Source organism: Rhinolophus ferrumequinum, chromosome 18 (assembly GCF_004115265.2).
Source record: "Rhinolophus ferrumequinum isolate MPI-CBG mRhiFer1 chromosome 18, mRhiFer1_v1.p, whole genome shotgun sequence".
NCBI classification, from domain to species: Eukaryota; Metazoa; Chordata; class Mammalia; order Chiroptera; family Rhinolophidae; genus Rhinolophus; species Rhinolophus ferrumequinum.
Window position 1 is genome coordinate 24,553,040 of NC_046301.1, and position 20,068 is coordinate 24,573,107.

The window sequence follows — 20,068 nt, forward strand, 5'->3', positions numbered from 1 at the left end:
GTCAAAAGCATAGTCAATGTCTTGTATATTTAAAATAAGTAGATTTCATCAATTTTAGGTGTTTTTTAAAACCATTTTAACTTACAAGGATCTAATTTAAAATTGATATACTCTAGTAGATATCTCCTTAGTGCCTCTTCCACGCTTTGCTCTTGTGCATATAATTTGTATATAATGTAAACATTTTCATGTTTACATTAAATTGTTTTCAGTTGACATTATTTCATATATACTTTTCCATAACTCTGCCACTATAACTTGGATATTTCTCATCTGTTCTGGGCTTCAGTTTCACCTGTAAAATGAGGCAGTTGGGCCATTATTTAATAGCTAAAGTTTTTGCGGCTCTAATATTCTGTGACAACATACTATCTACAGGGGAATAATGGGAATAAATATAGCACAAAAGACACAGGAGTCTTTGGAGAACAAGTTTACTTCAAAACATGGATGCTACTTCATGGGCCATAACTTTCCTGTTGTTCATGAGTCAGCATGAAAAATACCTCCAGAGAAGGCTAAGTAGGTCAGATTTATCTAAGAACACAGCTGTGTAATCCTGCGTCCTTCTCCAACCCTTTGGCACTGCAGATACATGTTTCTAGCTTTTTGAACAACAGTCAAATAGCACTACCCACTTTATCAAGTCCATAAGAGTACAACGTGAAAAATCAAGCTGGCCTTTAAAAGACCAGTATAAGAACAACATAGAGCCTTATTTATAGATGGTCCATGGCTATTTTACTCTTTTATGTCATTTCCATTGATTCTGTGATACTGGTTAGTGTGGGAAAGACTTTTAGTAAAAACTTAAAATTGTTTAAATATTAGTAACAATGTTTTGTACCATGACTTTTTATTAAACCTGTTTAATAAAACCTGTTAATAAAGCCATCAATTTTTTGCTTGCTTTCTTTTCTAAGTAGTATAGTCATAAGAGGACTTAAAAATAATACATATTGGGCTATGTATTATTTTGGGCTATGGAAGTATTCTTATAAGAGGTCCCCTTAACCAAGTGGGAGAACCTTCAGAGCCCAAGAGGCAAATAGAAATCTAGAGAAATGACATGAAGAGAAAAAAGGGACCCACTGGGATGGGACTGGAGCTTCTTGAAAAAGAAATAAACAGGCTGGCAGGGATCATAGGGAAAAAGTAAGGAACAGAGAAAATACTGGAGGTGTGCAAGTTAGATAATGCAAAATGAAGTGTTTTGTTTGTTTTTTTATCACACAGAGGACTTGTATTTCTGCTAATCTTCTTAAATGTTAAGTCCTGGCCAAGCAATTAGGCTATTTAACATTGTTTATAGTTCTGTCCAGACACAGTGTGGAGACTGGGCTCACAGTACTATATTATGTCCCTAGCAGAGAGAGAGGATTCCTAATTGATTTAGTCCTTCTCTGGCATCTGTCCTGCCATTCGACCACCACTTTTCCATTGTCTAGACTGTAAGGCACCAGAAGCAATTAAGTGAAGGATCAATGTAAGCAGACAGGTGTGCCCGGGTCACTTCCCCTCTTTATTCTACACTGCTCATATTCTCTGAATTTCATACAAGCTACTCTGGAAGCAGCAAATTAACGAGAAAAAAAAATCTGCAGATTGCCAATACTTCCAGGTGATGCAAATTGATTGTCAAAGGCATGATATTAAAAGAGATCTCGATCTTAAATGTGCTTTTCGGTTCTAGTTATCAAAAAATGGGGCTAGAAAGTGTATTTCCTAATATGCTTATATTATCCTGTTAATGTTAGAAATAGGCAACTTACCCTCGTCCTCGCCCCCACCATGTTTCAGAGGGGGCTGGCTAAATTTTGCAACGTGAATCCGAAGGGGAGTATTTGCAAGGACCTTGACGCTATAACTCCCCTAGGAAGAGGCTTCCCCACCTGTCACAACCTGGACCGTATCCACGGAGGGCGCCGGGCGCACACCACCGCCACGCGGCGCTGAGGTCAGCCTCTCCGGTCTTGGAAGAGCTCTTTTTATTCTAAATTACAGACTTTGCAGCCACCGGATATCCTCGCTGCAGAACTGGCAGCAGCCATGTGGCTGCACTCGCGTTTCCTGACAACCACTGCATTATTTCCACTAATACCCTGTCTCGGGCCTCCAGCTGGGCGACTCCTCACTCCTATCACCCACTGCCCACCTCCCTGCCCGATGGCAATAACCCGACTGTGGCCCGTGCACCCAAACAAAGCGGAAACTCTCCGAAACTTGCTGAAATCGCACTTGGCGACAGTGGCCTGATAGTCTCTTCCGACAGCTCTAAGTCACCGCCGCAAAAAGTGCCTGGGCCCCGCAGATTTGGGAGAGAAGCCGAGAGCGCTGCGGGGCGGGACAGCAGCCATGTGCTCCGCGCCGGGGTGGGGCACCCGCGGCCGCCGCGTTCGCATTGTCCACGTTCCCCGCACCCCGCAGCGTTCCGTCCCCCCTCTATCTGTGGCGCACACACGCGCAGGGCGAGCGGCGCGCCCCGGGCTGAAGCTACAGCTGCTGCTGCGGCGGCGGCGGGGGCGGGGGCGCGGGGCGGGGCCGGGCGGGCGGCGCGGGGGCGGGCCCGGGGCGAGGCAGCCCCGGCGCCAGCAAGCTAGCGGCGAGCGCGGCGAGCACCGAGAGGAGGGCGAGCAGCAGCATGGCGGGGCTCCGACGCCCGCAGCCGGGCTGCTACTGCCGTACCGCCGCGGCCGTGAACCTCCTGCTGGGTGTCTTCCAGGTCCTCCTGCCCTGCTGTCGCCCGGGAGGGGCTCAGGGACAAGGTCAGCCTTGCGCCGTTCTGTTGGCTTTCCCTCTCCACCCTGCCCCCCCCCCCCGTCTTTCTTTTAGGGAACTGCTGAAATCTATTAGAGGGCGAGGGGAGGAAAGGGAAAGGGGTAGGAGGAGGAAGCGATTGCAATTCTGGGCTGATAACATTTTCTAACCGCGGCGTCTCCTCCCGCGCCCCCTCCCCCATGCAAACAGAAAGCTGGGAAATCGCGGGGTTTGGGGATCGTGGCGCGGACCGCTAGCCGCACGCGACCGGGAGCCTTTGTGCGCGGGTCCCCGGCGCCCCGGGCGCAGCCCCCGCTTTGTGTAGCGCGCGCTGGGGCCCCGCCGCAGCCTGGCTTCCTGCAGCTTTGTTCCCGGAGCCTGGCCACCTAGGTCCCATCCTGCAGATGCCCGCCCCAGATGCTGCGGGATGCGAGCGCAGAGTGGCCCGCGGGGTGGGTTTTCCCCATCCGACCTCCAGCACGAGACACCCCCCACCCCCGACCCTGCACGCCGTCGCCTCTCAGAGGGGCCGCCGGCTTACACCCAGTCCATTGTGTTCTTATCCTCGGCTCGCTCCTCTGGTGTTCTCCACTTCTAGAAGGAAAGGGAGACTTGTTTTGGTGAGGTGGGCGCATGGGTAACGATAGGGAAACAGGAAGCCTTTTCCGTGCATTAAAAACACTGTGTATTTTTTGGTGTCTGCAGCTATTGAGCCGTTGCCGAACGTGGTGGAGCTGTGGCAGGCAGAAGAAGGGGAACTCCTGTTGCCCACTCAGGTGAGGACAACCAGGTGACAGGGCGGGGGTGGGTGTTCGAGGGAGGAGAGGCCGGGAGGCCGCCGGCCCCCCAGCGGCACAGGCTCTCGGGCCACTTTGCAAGGCAAATAAACGGTCGGGCCGAGCCTAAACACCTGGCAACGGTGGCCTTCCAGGCCTCCTCCCGCGCCATGTGACGGCGTGAGTCACGCCTGCCCCAAGTTCAGGAGGTGGGAGCTGAGGCCACCTCAGCAGGGCCGAGGCCAGCGGCTGCAGTGCGGAGGGGAAGGGCGGGCCCCTCGGCCAGCTGTGGCCCTGGGTGGGCTAGGGACATGTGCCCTGTTCTCTAAATAAGGTAGTGCTGTGTGCCTGAGGACAACAGGAATATTGATTTAAAAAATGTTAGTGAGTGGTACTTACCATTAGCGTTAAGTAGCTTTGGGATGAAGATGTGACTTTAAAGAATTGTAATCTTGGATTTTTTCCAAGTTTCTTTAATTCGTTTTAGAATACACCCTTTTAAGATCTTCAATTTCCGGTTTTGGGTTTTCTCCCCCACTATATGATATGATGATTGCATGTGGAAAACTAATTCCTAACATTTTATTGGAATCTGTGGCATCATACAGGGTTTACTGCAGCCGTGGACAGTACTGCAAAGCTTTTTTGTGTAAGGTTTAACTTTTAGAAGAAATTCTCATTGACTGAAAATGTACATATTTAAATATTGTTGATTGTTTTTCAGCAGCGACAGTAGTGACCCCAAGTGCATTTTTTTTCTGGGAAATGGGGAGTAGTTTGAATTATAAGGGACTATTCTGCTGTGTGCCATAATTTTTAAGATGTTCATTACTTTCCACATTGGTGGCAGCACTTAATTCTATGCTGTCTCTTGTGGCTGTTTAGAAAAACAGGATGTCTCACCGAAACTTCACTGGAGAGGCTATGCAGTTTTACATTTCAATTTTCTTCTTCCTATGTGAAGCTGGTTTTGAGATATTTGGAATATTCATTTTAACCGGGGCTAATGAATAACAGTTTCAAGGCGAAGAGGTGATTTTTAGAGGAAAAATTTCCTGGACCTTCTCTGAAGGCCCGCAGGCTGAATAAGACCAGTCCTTTGAGAAAAAGCCCCAGCAAGATGGGGAGTAAATAGTCTGCCCCTCTCTTAAACGTGTATTCCCAAATGCATTGTTTTTCCTGATTGTAAATAACAGATGTGTATTGTTGAAAGTTTGGAATATACAGAAAGATAAAACAATCAAAATAGAAATTGTTCATAATCCTGAGAGAACCACACTTAACACTGGATGTATTTACTTTTTAAAAATATTGCTGTATTTGTGTATATCAGAGTTGTTCAGCAGTGGCATTAGTGACATTTTCGGCTGGAGAATTCTTTGTTGTGGGGGGCTGTTCTGGGTACAGGGGGATGTCAGGCAGTCAGAGCATCTCTGCCTCTACCCACTAGATGCCAGTGGCATTCACTCCTCCCTCTCTTCTCCTCAGTTGTGACAGCTAAAAATATCTCCAGACATTGCCAGATGTCCCTGGGGAGCAAAACTGCCCGGTGGAGAAGCTCTGGTGTATATCTATATGTATTTGTATTTGCATTTTCACTCAGTCGTAGCCCCTACCTCTTCCTGGTTACCGTTGGAAGCCAACCCTGGCCAAAAGGAAATTATAGACTCGCATTTGTTACAGCATTAGGTGAAGATGTGGTCCCTGTGCTCAGAGGTGCAAATGTCAAGGCCGGTGACAGGATTTTATTTAAAGGCTCGGACGTTCTTTTATAAAATTCTTAATTTCTGGTTTTGTTTTTATTTATATGTGTAATGCAGTTTGTTTTGGGTAAAGATGTTAGAATTTAGAAGCTGACTTTCTGGAATACTTGCTATAGAGGCATTTATAGTTAAGTTATTTTAATCAAAGCTGTAATGAAAGTGAAACTGGTATTCAAAGTAATTTTCTGAACACTCCATCTCTATGTCTATGTGGATCTTTTAGAGACGATTTTACATTACCCTGCATGTACCTGGGTGGAGGTGAGGATATATGTGGACCTATATATCCATATCTGTCTACCTGAACTGCATACTATATATGTGCATATATATCTATTTAAACTGCATGTGTATATACATACACATACAGTACCGTGCTTCCCAGAAAATAAGACCTAACCCGACAATCAGCTCTAATGTGTCTTTTGGAGCAAAAATTAGTATAAGACTCGGTATTATATTACATTATATTATATTATACCCAGTCTCATAGTAAAATATGACCAGGTCTTGTATTAATTTTTGCTCCAAAAGACGCATTAGAGCTGATTGTCCCGCTAGGCCTTATTTTTGGGGAAACATGATCTATCTATCTATCTATATATATATATACACACATACACACACACACACACACACACATATATATATATATATAAATAGCAGATACATAAAAACTGCAGAGAGTTCTGAAGAAAGTTATCTTTAGGGAATTCTTTTCAAAAGATTTTGAATTTTTTTCTGAAAAAGTTCCTTCATGTGTGTCATGGAGTTCGTTGACAAGAGAATATTTATAGGCGTTATTTAAATTTGAGGGTTTTCTGCTTAACTAACTTGTAGGCTGGGTTCCTTTCATTCAGGAGGACTTAAAGATACCTTCACAAACTAAGATTTTTCAGTTATAGGTGACATAGCATCAGAAGATGTGGCATTAAAAAAATTGAATACTAACATTTGCCAACACTAATTATTTATACAATTATCTATTTGGGAAATGTTTTTTTTTTTTTTTCTCATCTAATGGGTCTCTAAGTGATCAAGAATTTGAGTAATGCATCATTAGTAAAAACAAATGTAACAATTGAGTTTTTGTAAACTGCCAGATCCTCTGTCCAGGCTTCCGGGATTTGACTCCAGTCTCCATTCCTTTTCGCTTCTCTGTTCTCAGTTTCTTTATCTGCAAAATGGGGCTGATAACGGTGCTCATCTTAGAGGATTTTGTGAGGATTAAGTGCCTTGAATTTAGTAAGCACTTAATATATTTTGTTATTTTGGCAGTCTCTCACCTGTTCCCTTAGATTTGGTCATTGGAGAGCATGGGACAGCTTTCCTACTTTGAAGGGGCTGAACCAGTGTCGATAACTTGGGCTATTAACATGTGGCCAGTTATACAGATAAATTGTGTTACTCACATCTTTTTGTTTATGTACTCTTTCATGTTGTAGAATAGCTTGTTGTAGGAACATAAAAACTATCCATGGTGATAATGAGAAGGAAGGAAAAAAAACATGTGGTTTTGTACTTAGAGTTACAGTTTTTCCTTTCCTCTGATTCTGCTTCACGTGACCATACTTCACCACACTGAATCCAAAGCGGTGATAGTGTAGAAACCAAACAAACATTTTCATTAGCTTACTGTCCAGAAGTAATTGCATGTGTGCAAGATCCTGTGTTGTGCACTTTCTTACTTCACCTTCAAGGTCAAAAACTGGGATTCCCTGTGATCCACTTGACCTGCTCTGGCCCTGAGGTCCTTCCGCGTTCTGACCTTGTCTGCTGCTCTGATCGGTCATCTGGGATGCTCACTCCAGCCTGACTCTTGTCTGAGTGGACCCAACACTTAAACCGGTTGAGTGAAAGAATGGATGCTATTGCCCTGCTTTTTGTATAGGGCCAGTTCTCCCTGACTCCTAACTTGGCAGTGGCGCTGTCATCATTTCTCCCTCTTTGAATTTCTTTTCTTTTTTTTTTTTTTTTTTGAATTTCTTGAGTGTCTGGATTTTCTTTGCTGTATGTTGCCCTAACTAGGTTCCCCTTAAGAGGCTTTGGGCTTCTAAGTTTGGTCACCCTGTTGTGACCACAAGGTTCTGTATGCAGTAGGCATTCAGTTGTTAGCTCATGAGTTCTTCCTGGTGGAGGAGAGACAGTTGTCAGTGTGTTGTCCAGTTCCTCTATTTTTAGCTTATTCCGTTCTAAAGATGGCAGGCTGAATGCTTTGCGCATTGGTTTCCTGCTATTGTTCAATAATCACATTTTTGTATCAGTTCTAGCAACAAGAAGGGCAATCTAGAATTTGTTCTTTTAATCCATTCAGACTTTGCTAGGATGAGAAGCCTCACTCCTAATGCCCCTGGTTAGGTGTGGGACGCGGACACGGGCGCTGTAGGAGCAGCTGCTGCCTGGTGCAGACTCCCACGGGTCTGGTCTGGGGTGGTCGGCTCTGGGGTCTCCCGGCCTTGTTTGTTCATCTAGCAAACACCTAGCATGGACCTGGCCTGGGAGACAGTGATGAGTAAGGTCTCTGCCTTTAAAAATTGCATGTCTTGTTAAATTTACCCCTCTTAAAAGCCTTAGACGAGGTAACGGAAATTGTTAGAAAGTGAAATAGGAAATGGTATACTGAGTCTATGAGGATTCTTAATTATCGGAGATTCTGTGTTACGTAATGGCATCTTGCTCCAGTCAGTGAATCATTAACTAGTATTTGGAAATCTTTTTGTCACAGATTTATTTTTGGTTTAATCACATCCGCTATCAACACAGACAAATAATAACCATCATGAGATGGAATACTAACAGCAGTGTTTAAGTACTTAGCGAGTATTAACATGTTAATATGCTAAAACCTATGAAGTATTATGACCTGATTTTACAGATGGGGAAATTGAGGCAGGGAGTCCTTAAATAACTTGCCCCAAGGCCATAAGAAAGTGGCAGTGGTGGGATTTAATCCCAGGAGGTGTTTAGCTCCAGAGCCCTTGCTTTTGGCCACTTCACTATTGTATTGCGTTTTAGCACAGTCGGGCCAGAAAAGTAGTATTGTAGGAGATAAAGTTCCTTATCTGAGGGAAATTATTTTCATATTCTGTTTTGATATAGGAAAATTTGCTTAAATGAAGTTTTCAAAAATAGTCATATCCACTAGTATTTTTAAATTATCTTTATTGAAACGTTTTTATTGAGGTGTAGTTGACATGTAACGTTATATTAGTTTCGGGTGTACAACATGAGCTAATATTTGTATGTATTGTGAAATGATCGCCTTAATAAGTCTAGATGTCACAGTACATAGTTACAAAAATTTGTTTTCTTGTGATGAACACTTTGAAGATTTACTCTCATAGCAATTTCCAAATAGGCCCTAGAGGATTATTAGCTGTACTTTCCATGCTGTACATTACATCCCCACGATTTCCTTAGAATTGGAAGTTTGTACCTTTGAGCACCTTCACTCGTTTTGCTCCACCCCCACCCTCCTGGTTGGGGGCAGAATGACAGGATTTCAGCCCTTGCCCTTTGAGAGTGTGGTGTTGTTGGGGAGATAAGGCTGGTAATACCCTGCGATAACATTCAAATGCTGAAGTGTAGGAACTGAGAGGAGAAGCTGTGTGTATTGCAGGGGCCCCTTAGAGGGCCGCCTGAGCAGACTCGGGACTGGGATGCAGCCTCGAGCCCCCCCCCCCCCCAGGTGAAGGTTCATTGTATTTATGCTGATGTTTTAAACCGGAGCCGGCGCCTCAGCTGAAGCTTGCTTGTAGAGACTGGGATGGATGGGTATGTCAGGGTCAGTTCCAGGGGAAGCAGGTTGGCGTCCATCTGACTAGCACTTAGGGAACCGTGGGAGCTTCTTGAGCAGAGAGGAACGCAGTGACGTTGAATGCTGGGGCCGTACAGGTGGGTGGTAAGGCATGATGGACGTGGAGGAAGATGGGTCGGGCAGGGTCACCCAGGATGGGTGGAAGGCCAAACTCTTAGAGAAGAAAACCCTACCCGTGGTGGTGGTGAGGGCCTGGGGTGCTGATGCTGTGGGCCCGTCTGCTGACAGAAGGGAAGGAGAAGAAAGAACAGGTCTGAACTGGGTCTCAGATGAGTGGGTGGGTCTTTAATGTTTGGAGATGAAGGGAAGAGAGCCGTATGAGACCACTCTAGGGTTTGCCCAGGGGTCAGAGAGTGTGGTGGTACCTTTGACGGAAGGAGGCTGGGTAGACTAGAAGCCACTTGGCAGGGACCCCTGACGTCGATAAATCTGGTGTCGGCCCTACTTGTTTCCGGGAAGACAAAGTGCATATATCCTGGAGGCGTAGGACAGTGGGGCTGGAGCTGTGACTTAGTTCATCCTACATGTGTGAGGGAATACCTGCCACGGGCCATGCTGACCAAAACAAGGTGAGTTTTGGTTCTTGTGGAAAGAGGCGTTTACTGAGTGTCTACATGTGTGAGTGAGTGAGGAGTTGGGCCTGGAGATGGGGACTTGGGCCCCATGGTTACAGGTGTGAGTTACCATCCGGAGGGAATTAATGTAGAGGAGTCTGAGCCCAGGAGGATGGGCAGTGACGAAGGAAGGGGGCAGTGAGGCAGTGTTACCAAGAGAGCCAAGGGTCCGAGAGAAGCTGCAGGTTCAGGAAGGGGCCACGTGCCTGAAGCCAACAGTGGTGAGCTTCAAGAAAGAAGACTCAAGATGACATTCATCAGGCAAATGACAATGTCGTATTTCATGGGACCTGCCCGTTACATACTGTTTCTGTTTCAAGACCCCTTTCTTTTTCCCTTCCTGGTACGTGATATGTGGGCTGATTTTCGGCATGGTTAGTCTGAAAGAAGATTTTTGGAATCACTTTAGAGCGTGATTATTTATGCCATTTATAACGTTTATCAGTCTTTTTATGTTGATGTCAGAGTCTATCAGGCATTCATTCATTCAGGGGATTCTGAGCCAACCAGTATGTTTTCTATATTTGGGAATTTTAACTATCATTAAATTTTACTTTGTGTGATTAAACGGAAACATTAAAAAATGCTCTTGGCGAGACGTGATGTCAAACTACTTTTGAGATTATGTTTAGGTCGTGACGTTAAATAGGTTGAATACTTACAATGCGTATGTAGGGGATCACTTGGCAAGTTGTGGCTTTTAGCACTGTCATTGCTAGTGTCACTGTTTCTTTCAGTAAATAATGATCGAATGCCTGCTGTGTGGGAGGCACGACTGTAGACATGCATTACAAGTTCATCACTCCTGCGAGATTTAAAGAACTTTCTTGTGGAGATTTTGTGTTCCTTTGAAACAACTGTTAAAGCGTGTTCTTTTTCAATAGGGTGATTCTGAAGAGGACATGGAAGAACATTCTCCAGAACAGAGGTAAGTAAAAAACGTGGGAGCATATACTTGCTGAACTTCCCTGCCCACTTTGGATGCTATCTGAAGTCTTTGATATGTCTGTGTTTCCGTGTTTAATGTTATCTGTAATAGACCTTTCTCTTTCGCATTTCGGGTATCTATATTCTCTAATAATGCGACTTTGTTTGGAAATAAGGTTGTACAGAAAGCTGTTAAATACACTCACACACACTGACCCCCTTCCCCCAACACACCCACGCATACCCACACACACCCCACCAACTTCACTTTTCCCATGGCATGCTTCCACTTTCCATCTGGTTCACACATATCTACTGAGCATCAGACCCCATGCCGGATGCTGGATATACACGTAAAACACTGAACAAGACCTGTATTGCTTGTAGTGGGGGAGTCAGGCATTATTGCAAACAAAACAAAATAATTATGCTTTTAAAAGAACTATCAAAAATTAGATCGCTGTGGTAGAGAATAATGAGGTAGATGGAGCAATCAGGTGAGGCCCCTCGTAGGAGGTAACATTTGAGCTGAGGTCTGGAGGTTGTGCGGAGTCCCCACACAGTAAGCAGAGGGAGAATGCTCTGGGCAGAGGAGATGGCAGGTGCAAAGGCCCTGAGGTAGGAACCACTGGCAACTTGGAGAAGGCCAGAGTGGTTTGTGGGGTGGTAAGAGGTAGGATCTTGGAGGCTACAGTAAGAAGTTTTGAGTGTTATTTTTTTTACTTTTTTATTGGGGAATATTGGGTCACAGTGTGTTTCTCCAGGGCCCATCAGCTCCAAGTCGTTGTCCTTCAATCTGGTTGTGGAGGGCGCAGCTCAGCTCCAAGCCCAGTCGCCGTTTTCAATCTTTAGTTGCAAGGGGCACAGCCCACCATCCCATGCAGGAATTGAATCGGCAACTTTGTTGTTGAGAGCTCGCGCTCTAACCAGCTGAGCCATTTGGCCGCCCCTCCAGCAGCTTGTTGCCTTCAACCTAGTTGTGGAGGGCGCAGCTCACTGGCCCATGTGGGAATCGAACTGGCCACTCTGTTGTTCAGAGCTCGTGCTCTAACCAGCTGAGCCATCCGGCCACCCTTGATTTTTATTTTTTTTAATAAAATAAAACACAGTATTGTGGTGTGAGTTACTAAAGGATTTTAAGCAGGGTCTGGGCTAGCAAATCAAAAGATGTAAATACATTTTTCAGAGAATACTTTGGTCATGGGGCAGTCTCGATCAGTTGTCAAACTGGGATATTTGGTCCCTTGGAGGTACTTGAAGGCTCAGTGGTACCTAGGCTCAGGGATAACTTTCAAGGAATTAGCTTCTAGATTCCCAACATCCACATATTCTCCTACAATTGATCTGTCTGAGGTCGCAAGTTATCCTTCTCCACTTCACAAAAGAAAGGCATACTTCTTTTCCAACCCGATCCTACTGGGTGTTTCATTTTGGGCAAACAAAGGGACAACTTGAAATATTGATATTGGTTAGGAGATAGTGATTAACTCTGACTGGATAACAAAGTCATTAGTAACTCTGGTGGTTTTCAAACCTTTATTTTCAACAAAATTGAAGGAGGACCCAATCAAATTGGCAGTTGATAGATCATCCGGAGTTATTTTTAATGATAGATCACTGTGACTTTTATATTGAGGGAATTTAGAGAATATACGGGCAGTGCTATAACAAAGCTCTGTCCATTCGTATCTGTTTATGTGAACAAGCTTTTTCAGGGCTTACATTGAAAAAAAAAGAACAAGGGAAATAAGATTACATTGATGCTTACTAACCCTATTTCATTCTAGTAGTAAATAATATTCACATGAACCAATTGGGAGAAAAAGACAGTTCCATTCATCTCATTAAAGGATGCATTTTCAGTATAATATGACTTATGTTTCATTACCTATTAAATTTTGTTGGTTTATCAATTGCATACTAATAAAATTATAATGATGACTCAATTTAGAAGGAAAAAATATTTAACACTTAGATCCTATGGTTAAATCCGAAATTTTACTTTATACCCATAGTTTTGTTGCAAAAGGCTTTAAATATAAATGTATATTAGGTTAAAACTCTTTGAGGGAATATCCAGCAATACAAGACAGCCTATTTGTATATTTTAAAAAATGGATGATGATGGGCATTATTGCAGTGGTATTTAGATTCCATTGAATATATTTTTAAAAATTATTGTGAGTTTTATGTAAAATGCCTATATTTACAACACTGCTTTCCTAGCCACCATTTAAACTCAGCATAAAATTTTAAATGAGGGCTAATTTACGCCTGTGGGGCAGAGTTCAGAGTTTGTCACAATCCTGGGAGCAAGAAAAGGTGAGGAATATGGTGACTCAGCCTAGTCTGGCAGTTGTGGGGATGGAGGGACGTGGAAAGTTCTGAGATGAATTTTTGGGGTGGAACAGATTCATCATTTGTCTCGTCAGTTGTGGAGAGGGAGGGAAAGAGAAGTCATGGACGGCTTCTAGCATTTGCTTGAGCCTCTGGGGAGGCGTTGCCTGTGATGGGAAAGGATTTAGTGGGAGGGAAAATCAGGAAGTCTGGTTGATTGTCTCCTAGGAATCTCAGACTTGATATGACATGTCCAAGCAGAGCTGGCAGGTAGGCAGGTGAGGAGGTGAGCGTGGAGCTAGGAAGGCCTGCTGTGTCTCCCGGGGTGGGTGTGCCTGGCCTGGAGAGAGCCTTATTTTGCATGTGCTTTTGAGTTTGTCGGTCTCTTTTGCAAAGGCAGATTTCACCTTTCTCGCTAGTTAGAACTCATTTCTTTACACCAATTTTCTGTCCCTCTTAAAGGTATGAGTAAGACTTTATCCTTATTGGTCTTTTGGCACAGTGTCAGATTATCAGCGGAGGTGTGGAGTGAGGGAGAATTGTGTCAGTGATTTAGAACAGTGGCTTTCAAACTTTTTGACAGTGACTCACGGTAAGAGAGACATTTTACATCATGATTACTTACTTCCCCGCAGGCATATATGTGGATGTGTGACTGTGTACACACATGCGTATTTATTAGGAAAAGGGTGCTTACCCATACTACCTGTGTTTCACTCTCTTTTCTGTTTCTTTTTTTGGTAGTAAATTATATATAACATTTACCATTTTAACCATTTTTAAGTGTACAGTTCTGTGGCATTGAATGCCTTAACACGGAACCTCTGTATTGCATTTTGTTTAAAAAAAAATGCTGATTGCCACTACAGCATTGATTTGAAAACTCCTTAATCATGATCAACCCTGACTTATATAGTATTTTAATCTTCCAAATATCACATATTCCAGTATTTTGCTATTATTTTATCCCAGTTGTCTTCCTTTCAACGTGACTTCCAAGCTCTTTATTTTCTCTTGGTTGAGATTTGTTCCATATGTATACAGACAAGAAGATCGTGACACAGGTTTGATGCTGCTATTAGAAACCCTCTTTGTTTCTATTGTCTGAAAATGTCGATTCTGGAGTTCTCTCCAGAGAATTACCTCTGAAAGTGTAATGTCCTGTGATGGGTGAATTTGTCACCTAAGTACTTTCTGTTCATTTACCTTTACTGTGAAGTTGGGGATTTTTTTTCAATGAAAAATGTAATACCCGCAGACCTCAGGTAATGTCTTGCTACTTTTGAAAATTCGCCTTTGCTTTGGGATAGATTTAGATTTACAGAAAGCTGTGAAGATTGTAGAGCGTTCCCACACACCCCTCACGCAGTCGAGCCCAGTGTTAACGCCTTCTAGTGCTGTGATACATTTGTCACAACTAAGAAACCGACGTGGGTACCTTACTAACCCCACACTTTACTTGGACTTCATTAGTTTGTCCCTAAAGTCCTTTTTTCTGTCCAGAATCCTGTCCAAGACCCCACTTTAATGTTAGTTGTCATTTCCCCTTGAGAATCACCTTGGTTGTCACAGTTGGTCAGACTTCCTTTGTGTTTGAAACCCCGACCGTTTTGAGGAGAGCTGGGCAGGTATTTTATAAAATGTCCCTCAGTTATGGGTTGTCTGATGTTTTGTTTCATGGTTAGATTAGGGTGCTGGGTTTGGGGGAGGAAGACCACAGATAGAAATTCCCCTTCTGATCACACATCACATATCGACGACGTATCAACCTGAGATATCACTTTGAAGTTGATCTTGATCACCTACCTGGCGGAGGTACCGTTCGTCAGGTTTTTCTACTTGTTTTATCCCCACCTCATTCCATGCTGCACTCTGGAGGCGAGTCATTAAGTAGAATTAAGTTGCTGCATAAATTATTTGGAATTCTTTTGTACGGGAGATTTGTCTGTTCTCCTTTATTTATTTTCTTACTTGGTTACTTGTTGGTATGGACTCAGAGATATTTATTTTATCCTTTTGAATTATAATCCAATGCTAGATGTGCCCCGCTGTTGTAATGTCATTTATCCTTACTTATGAATCTTACTTACGAAGTTACTCGCATCTCCGTACACATTTCTCAGACATTTTTGTGATTTTTATTTTAATTACTACCCTACAGTGCCAACTCTTAATGATGTTCAGGTGGGCTTGAAGTCCGTAGAGCCGACACTTGATGAATTCCAGAAAATGAATGCGTTGTCTCCGAGAGAACCCCACAGAGGAGCAGTTACTACCTTGGGACTCAAGAAATAGATTTGACCATAGAACAGAGTTGCAATATGTCCCAAGAAAAATGTAGGTGGCACGGACGTCTGTCACGGGAGGGCATCTAGATAGTGAAGAGGCTCCGTGCCTCCCCCCTGAGACTGCCCAGGGCGGGGCCAGAAAAAGACTACTGTTCATTCCGGGGTGGAGGGTCCTGGAGTAATTAGCCTATGATCTCAAACACAGTTTGAGAAAGCTTTCAGGGTAACTGGCCTCATTGAAGATTTTGTTTATATTATCTTGACTTCATCTTCTGCGAATGCTGTGTAATTGTATTTGGTTGAAAGCCAGAAGAGCAATATTTGAAAAACTTTCTTCCTTCTGTCCTCTCCATCCCCGTTTTTCTCCTGGGTGTTCTCAAATATCAGCAGTGATCTATTGCTTTGCTGAGAAAGAAAGATTGCTTTTGGGGATTCGGTGATGAGAGCAAATGAGAGCTGACTTCAGCTCTTACTAGAACTGAGCGCTCTGGGAAGCTTGGCTGGCTCTGTGCATGTCTCTGATAAGCCTTTTTAGGGTATATTTGTTAGAGTGTGAAGCGTTGAAGCAATGGCAAAGTATGAAAAGTATATTATTTCAGCTTTTAAAAATGGTTATATAAAAATAATAAATACTGATTGGCTAGATACAGTGGCTGTAGAGTTTGTGTGTGTGTGTATGTGTGTTTTTTAACTGTTCTTTGATCTGATTAGTAACAACAGCAAAATGTGTCTTCCTAAAGCCATTTACATGCATTAAAAGCAGATCCTGAAGAGTCAGCGTGAGGAAAATCTTGTTAACCTTTCAGCAACACACTGAAAGATAGAATTGCAGACAAAAATGACTTAATCTTTAGGGACACTTTCTTTTGGCAGTGAAGGGGACCTCAGAGTCCCCACAGGGCCTGGAACGACTATTCACTTTTCTTTGTTCTTATCCAGAAATTGAAGCTGTGTTTTCGGCACAACCCCCGATCCTTGACTTGTGGGTAGGGTTGTAGGTTTTAACCTGAGCAGGCCTCCCCAGGCTTCCACTGTTCTCTTCCCATCTGTTATTTCCCTAGGTGATCTCACCTGTTCTCTTGGGTTTTTCTATCCTCTATATCAGGAACTTGAACGGGGGTGGTGGTGGGGTCTTACCTGTTCAGGTGCCCGAAGAGACCTCCCTTGCTGCTAAATGAGAGTGTCCTGAACTGAGCTGTTGGGCTCAGTGCCCTCTCAGGCCTCCCCCAACTGCTCTTCCTCTGGCAGAGCCCCTCCTGGTGAATGGCTGCACTGTGCATTCGTTTGCATGCGCCAGAAATCAGGACGCCTTCTGTGACTGCTTTCATCATCCACATGCCCTGTGGATCATCAGGTATGGCTAGAGCTTCTTCACAGGGTCTCCTGCCTCCGTTTTATACCTCCCGGAGTCTGTTCTCCACATTCCTCCTCGAGCAATGTGTCTAAATCATACATCCTTTCCTGTGGTTCCTCTTACAAACAGCCTTTTGTGGAGCTTCTTACCTGCAGGATAAGTGCAGATGCCTGAGTGTGGCACAGGGGGCCTTTTGTGATGTGGGCCCTGCTCACCTCCTCAGCCTTCCTCCCCCTGCTTCTCACTTCCCCTCATTCATAGAACCTCCCCTCCCCCAAACACTCTTCTCTTCTGTGGCTAAGCCCTCCCTCATCTGACTGATACCCTCAGGCCTGCTCCACACAGCACCGTGCACTTCTCTCAGCACAGGGCACTTAATCCTCTGTTTTGAAATCACCTTTCTCAGGTCCTATCTGAGTCTCAATCAACAGCCCCTGCCCTAGCACCTAACACCTACGTGAAGAGCTGCTAACTGAAGGAATGCAAGCTTCTATTTTTAAATGTAAGCCTTTTAAATTGATTACTTGTCATGTTTCACATGTCCTTCACATCCAAGCTCACAAACCGTATTTGCCCTCAAAACCACAGTCATGATGATATTTGTGTTAGGGGCTGTGGTTTTTTTAATTGGGTTTTTGCTCTATCTGTGTGTGCCCCCTGGCACTGCCTACAGGTTGTGTGGGCCTGAGAGGGTTGCACAATGGATGCATTCAGTCATGGTTTTCATGGCCATAACCGTGTAAAGTGAATTTTCTTTCACTGTAATAGATCTCATAATTTAGCTGTTCTTAGAATGCATGCTTTTAAACAGGGTTCTTGATATGTATAAAAATTGTTTTCAAGCCATAAAAACCTTGTTGGGTTTTTTTAGGGGGTGACATTTTTTAGCAAAACTTTTGCCATTTATATAATTATGGAGCCCTCAATTGGAATCAATTAGGAAAATAGTATAATAGGATCAGAATCCTAATTCTGGTTTTCATTGCAATTTTTACTTCTCCTAGATGTGTCTTTTTACAGACTGGAGTAATTGGGCTTGTGTTCATTTGTATCTTTATATTGAAAAATACAGTTGAACCAAGTTTAGTAATTCCAGGCGTATTTTGACAGGTTAATCTAGAATAAAAACAGGCAAAACAGTTGCTTCATATTGACATTCCTGAATCAAAAAAGTAGAATTGAAGTCTGGAGAGCTGTGCCAGAACTAGTTAGTGCTGGAACCGCGGTGTTCATTGGACGAGGGATTGCCTTCCGAAGCGACTTAACTGGACAGGAAAAGTCTGATTCTCAGCTGGCTTCATTCCGTCTGCCGCTCGCTGGCTGGACTTATTATTTATAGCTACTCATCACAGTATTTAACAGTAAAGTACCTGCATGAATCCATTCAGTCAGGTGTGCATCCTGAAGAAAAAGCTTAGGCAGATTCAATAGCCCAGGAAGAGGTGCCCATGGGTATTGGAAAGGACAGGAGGCACTTGTGAGAAGCACATTTCAGATGAGTGAAGGTACCGCTGTGAACAAGAGGAAGGGGTGTTCCACCATTGGGAACCCAGCGTCCATCTTCGGGAAAGCTCATAGCTGTATAGACAGAGAGGAACTGACCTTTTGGTTGTTTTATACTTCATGTATGCTGTGAGCATTGTGCTTTGGTTTGCTTTTTACTCATCATGATGGATCAGGGAGAAACGAAAGTACTTTTTAGATGGATCTCAATATATTGGCAGCAGCATTGATTGGTTCTGTAAAGGTATTATGAATATGTTGTGATACCAGCTTCTTACTGCTGAAGAAGGTGGCAGGGCTTGGGATTTCAAGGTTCAGTGGAGAAATATAATTTCCCAAGGTAGTATTCTCTGTCAGGGAACACGGATATTAAGATAATGGGGTCACCTGGGAGCTTGTTACTTTAGTTTTAAATGAATTGTCATCAAATTATTAGTTTGTTGTTACAGCACATGAAATACGACTCTAGAGTAATAGTGATTCCTCCCCCTACCCCCAATAAATGTAAAAAGAATGTGGCCACTTTACAGACAATTACTGTGGTAGTCTAGACAGTATTTCACAGATGTTGAGGTCAAAGCTGTGTTTTGCACCCACTGTTTTAGGAATGCCTTTGTTACTAATTTATAAATGATACAAGGAAAAGTCTTGTTTGCATACTGCAGTCTTTCCCAGTGTTTCCCCCCAAAGCAGTGAGGGTACAGTTTTGAAAAGTCTGCTATAAGCATGAAAATTCTTTGAAATTAAAAAAAATAAAATTCAAAATTTATTGAGAATTTTCCTTCATTTAAAAATTACTCACTGGTTGTTTTCCAAAAATCTTTTAGTAAAATGCATGCTTCAGGAAATGGTCATATCTGCTGCCTGGCATTCTTTACTGCATAGATACACATACCAGTTTGAGAAACACGGGTTTAGTGCCATACCTGTTTTTTCCCTCCCGCCAATTCCTGTTGTTTTTACCTCGCTTGTTCAAGTATTTCGTTTAGAAAACACGGCTCTGAAGGGCACGTGGCTGTTGGGCTAAAACTAAACTTCGGTAGGAAAGATGATTTGCCACCTGTGAAATCGTCAAAGAAACCCACGGATGCGTTTGAAGGTAGTTCCCAGAGAATAGCTTCAGTGAAAGCACCGACACTGTGTGGTCTCCCTAGTTGACGATTGTGAAAATGGACCTAGTCAGTAATTCACAGTGATGTCATACTTTGTACACGTTGACTTTAGGGTTGTGCCATCTTGGGGATGTAGGTTCCTCCAGCTGCCACTAAATTATTGATAACAGGTGAAGTCCGGTTTAAATAACAATCCAGACAATGGTCCAGTTAATAGTTACGGCAGATGTGTGTAATGTTAATTTTTAGTGAAGTACCCTGTTTCCCCGAAAATAAGACCTAGCCAGACAATCAGCTGTAATGCGTCTTTTGGAGCAAAAATTAATATAAGACTCGGTCTTATATTTTAATATAAAACCCGGTCTTATATATAATATAACATAATGTAATATAATGTAATATAATACCGGGTCTTATATTAATTTTTGCTCCAAAAGACGCATCAGAGCTGATTGTCTGGCTAGGTCTTATTTTTGGGGAAACACAGTAATTCTTCTAGGACCATGATTAATCTTTATCTCTTAAAAGTGGGCCGTGCTAATCCAGTTAATCCATTAAAAATTGGATTTAAACAATTGCCCTTATATTATACTTTATGGTTTACAAAGTACTTTCACATGCGTTGTGCTTAGGTAACCAGGTCTGCATTTCCCATTTATAGATATGGAAACAAGTTTATGAAGGTTCAACAATTTAAGACTACAGAGCGATGAAGTGGCAGAAGAGGAACGTAATGTGTGAGGTGTCCTCTCTGGATACCCTCGTCTACCTTGTATCTAAAGTGAAATAGGTTGGAAAACCATTTTCCCAATTAGATATG

The 20,068-nt window shown here is 43.3% G+C and overlaps 1 protein-coding gene across 2 annotated transcripts in view; it reads left to right on the forward strand.

Annotated features, from left to right (window-relative positions):
* The first annotated feature begins 2,573 nt into the window (after window positions 1-2,573).
* Window positions 2,574-20,068, forward strand: part of TMEM131L (transmembrane 131 like) — a 144,304-nt gene continuing 126,809 nt past the window's right edge. The window contains exons 1-3 of one of the 2 annotated variants that reach the window (XM_033134871.1): window positions 2,574-2,765; window positions 3,463-3,533; window positions 10,612-10,655. In XM_033134871.1, the coding sequence (XP_032990762.1) occupies window positions 2,642-2,765; window positions 3,463-3,533; window positions 10,612-10,655 (239 nt within the window). In that variant the 5' untranslated portion in view covers window positions 2,574-2,641. Of the gene's footprint in view, window positions 2,766-3,169; window positions 3,210-3,462; window positions 3,534-10,611; window positions 10,656-20,068 lie in introns of those variants that run through there. The other variant, XM_033134872.1, reaches the window with a different exon arrangement.